General features: G+C 58.8%; 1 protein-coding gene across 1 annotated transcript in view; it reads right to left on the bottom strand.

Moving 5' to 3' along the window:
• The window catches only part of KCNC3 (potassium voltage-gated channel subfamily C member 3), a gene marked incomplete at its 5' end in the record, with an annotated part of 10657 nt that extends 8054 nt beyond the window's left edge, over positions 1–2603 (bottom strand). The window contains one exon of the mRNA XM_029924356.1: positions 2487–2603. Coding sequence (XP_029780216.1) covers positions 2487–2603 — 117 coding nt within the window. The remainder of the gene's footprint in view (positions 1–2486) is intronic.

Raw genomic sequence — 2603 nt, forward strand, 5'->3', positions numbered from 1 at the left:
GGGCGGGGCGCGCGGCGGCCAGCACCGCGGCCAGCTCCCCCGTCGCAGTGCGCAGCCGCCGCGGCCGAGAGCGGCCTTAACCCCTTCGGGGCCGGAGCAGAGCAAGCAGAGCGCAGCCGCAGTGCCGCCGCTTCGCGACGGGAGACCGCGGGCCAGAGTTTAACTCCTTCCCTCCCAGGACAAGAAAGGGAAGGTGAGCACCCGCTGCAGTGCGCAGCTGTAGAGGCTGGACAGCATCGGGACTCGGTTTAACCCCTTGTCCCGAGGTGGTTCAAAACAGAAGGGGTAGGAGGCATGGTGTCCCTGTAAGAAGGAAAGGAGAAATTATGGGAAGGGGAGCGAGGATGAGGTAGGGCCATACCCTCCACTTTACATTTGCCTCCGCTCCCAACTCTCTCAAGCTATTTCACTTATAGGCTGGGAAGTGCTTGGCACGCCTACCCTCAAGAACCATTTGTGGAGTGAGTGACCGCCTCCCCCCCCCCCGTACCTGTCCCGGACCCCTAGTCTCACTTTAGCACCCTTCAATGGGGTCACGAGGGAAGGGCGCCCCAGTCCATGGGGGAGGAAGTCACTCAGAGGCCTGAGGGGTCATTTAGGGCCAAGTCCCTACGGAACCTCTTCCTCCCCACCTCCCCCCACCCAACCCCAAATCTCGCCAACTCAGCGCTTCCCGGGACCAAACTTTATGCGGTGCCTCTGGGCTCCCCCCCGCCCTTCGCTCCCTCCCCTGGCGCGAATGCGGCACTGCGGCTCCGCGTCCTTCCTGGCCCAGGACACGGCACCGTGGGGGGAGGTGGCCCGGACCGTTCCTCTGGGTGTTTAGGTCCCAGGGAGGCTAGGAGGAGGCCCCGGAGTTGCTCCTCTTTGCCCCCCTTTCTAAACCCACCCCCCCATTTTGAACTGCCTTCTCTCTTCCAACACTGGGAGGAAGTTAGTAGGAGGAAGAAGTTCAAGGCAGAACCAAGGGGGACAGTAGCCGTTTAGCCTGGGAAGTTATAGATGTTTAAGGAAAGTTTTGGGGGGTAGATGAAGGGAGCTTTGGGGGAAATCTGACATTTCAAGGGAGATAAGGCTGGAGTGTGGGCTCTTTGGTTCACTTTGAAGGTAGGAGAGCAGAGGGTCCCAGTCCTGGGCTTTAGATGGTGGGCTGGGAGTTTGGGAAAGGGGGAATGAGCAGGGCGGGGGTAGGGGCTAGTGGAAAGATACCAAGGCAGGGCGGAAAAAAGTGGGAGCTATTTTGAGAGGGAGTTTTGGGGTTGCTAACTTGTGGGGGAGTCCCAAACACAGGTTCAGTAAAGTTCTGGAGCAGGAGGAAAAGTCAGTTGACTGACTTGGGAAAGGGCCAGGAGGCTCTGGATGGGAGATCCCAGAGATAAAGTGTGGGCTGTGGAAGGGAGAAGAAGCTGGGAGAATCTGTGGATGAAGAAGAAGGCATATGGGAGCTTCTGGAAAGACATATTATGGGGGCTCAAGGCTCTTCTGGAGACACTGAGGAGGAGTGTGAAAGGCTTGGGGGAAGTCTGGAGCTTTATAGGGAAAGTCCTTGGGATGAGAGTTGGCGTGGAGGATGCAGGATGATATGTGAACACAGAGAGGACTGGAGGGTCCCAGAAGGGAAGACTCCCCAAGGCTCAGCTTGCAGTAAGGGGGAGGGGAAAGTGTCCCAGCCAGAGCTAGTGGTTTGGACATTCACAGGGGCCCAGGGGGGCTCTGAGATGGAGGCAGAGGAGTCCTCTAAGACTTTGAGAGCAGAAGTAGGGTTCAAAAATAGCCAGAAGACTCGGACTTGGAGAGAGGAGGAGGTGCAGGGAAAGGGGCCAAGGGAGAAAGAATCAGGGAGGTGTTTGTTGTAGAACTTGAGGGACTGAGGGCTGGAACGAGGGTTTCAGAACAAGTGCGGGGTGGGGGGCGGGCAGGAAAAGCCAGGAGCAGTGTTCACAGGGTCCGGGAAGCTGAAAGCTAAGAAGGGAGATTTTCTGAGGGTCTGGGCACGGTCCAAGGAACTGAGGGCTGCGGAAGGGTCTTCTGGGGGGTCTCAGGAGTGGCCAAAGAGGTGACAAAGGATTTACCGGGGCTCAGAAGACTCGGGGCTGGAGAAAATTCTTTTGAGGGTCTTCGAGATGTCCAGGAAAGGAGGGGGTGAGGTTGCTCAGAGAAGCCCAGGATATTCATACATGGGGAGGAAGTTTCTAAGAGTCTTGGGGAACCTAGGGAAGCAGGGTGGGGTTTGGAGGGATCTGGAGGATTCTGAAGGTTGTAGAAACGTCTTCTGAAGCTCTGGGGACGGTCAGGAGACGGGGTGTGTTCGGAAAAGTACAGTAGACTCAGGGTTGGGGAAGAGGCTTCTAAGAGACTGGGGAGACCAGAGACCAGGAAGATCAGGAGGGGCTGGGATGGGCCAAGGGATTCTGAGGGTTAGGATGGGGCGCTCCTAAGGGGCTGGGATCTTCAGGAGAAGGGGGAGGCTCCAAGAGCACGCTCACCCTGGCGGCCCGCGACGAGTAGGGGTCCTCGAAGAGCGCCCACACGCGGGGCTGCCACCGGCGCCACCACGTGCCGCCTGCGCCGCCCGCGCCCCCTGGTGGCCCCCCGGCGCCGCC

This window comes from Suricata suricatta, chromosome 16 (assembly GCF_006229205.1).
Source record: "Suricata suricatta isolate VVHF042 chromosome 16, meerkat_22Aug2017_6uvM2_HiC, whole genome shotgun sequence".
Lineage (NCBI taxonomy): Eukaryota > Metazoa > Chordata > Mammalia > Carnivora > Herpestidae > Suricata > Suricata suricatta.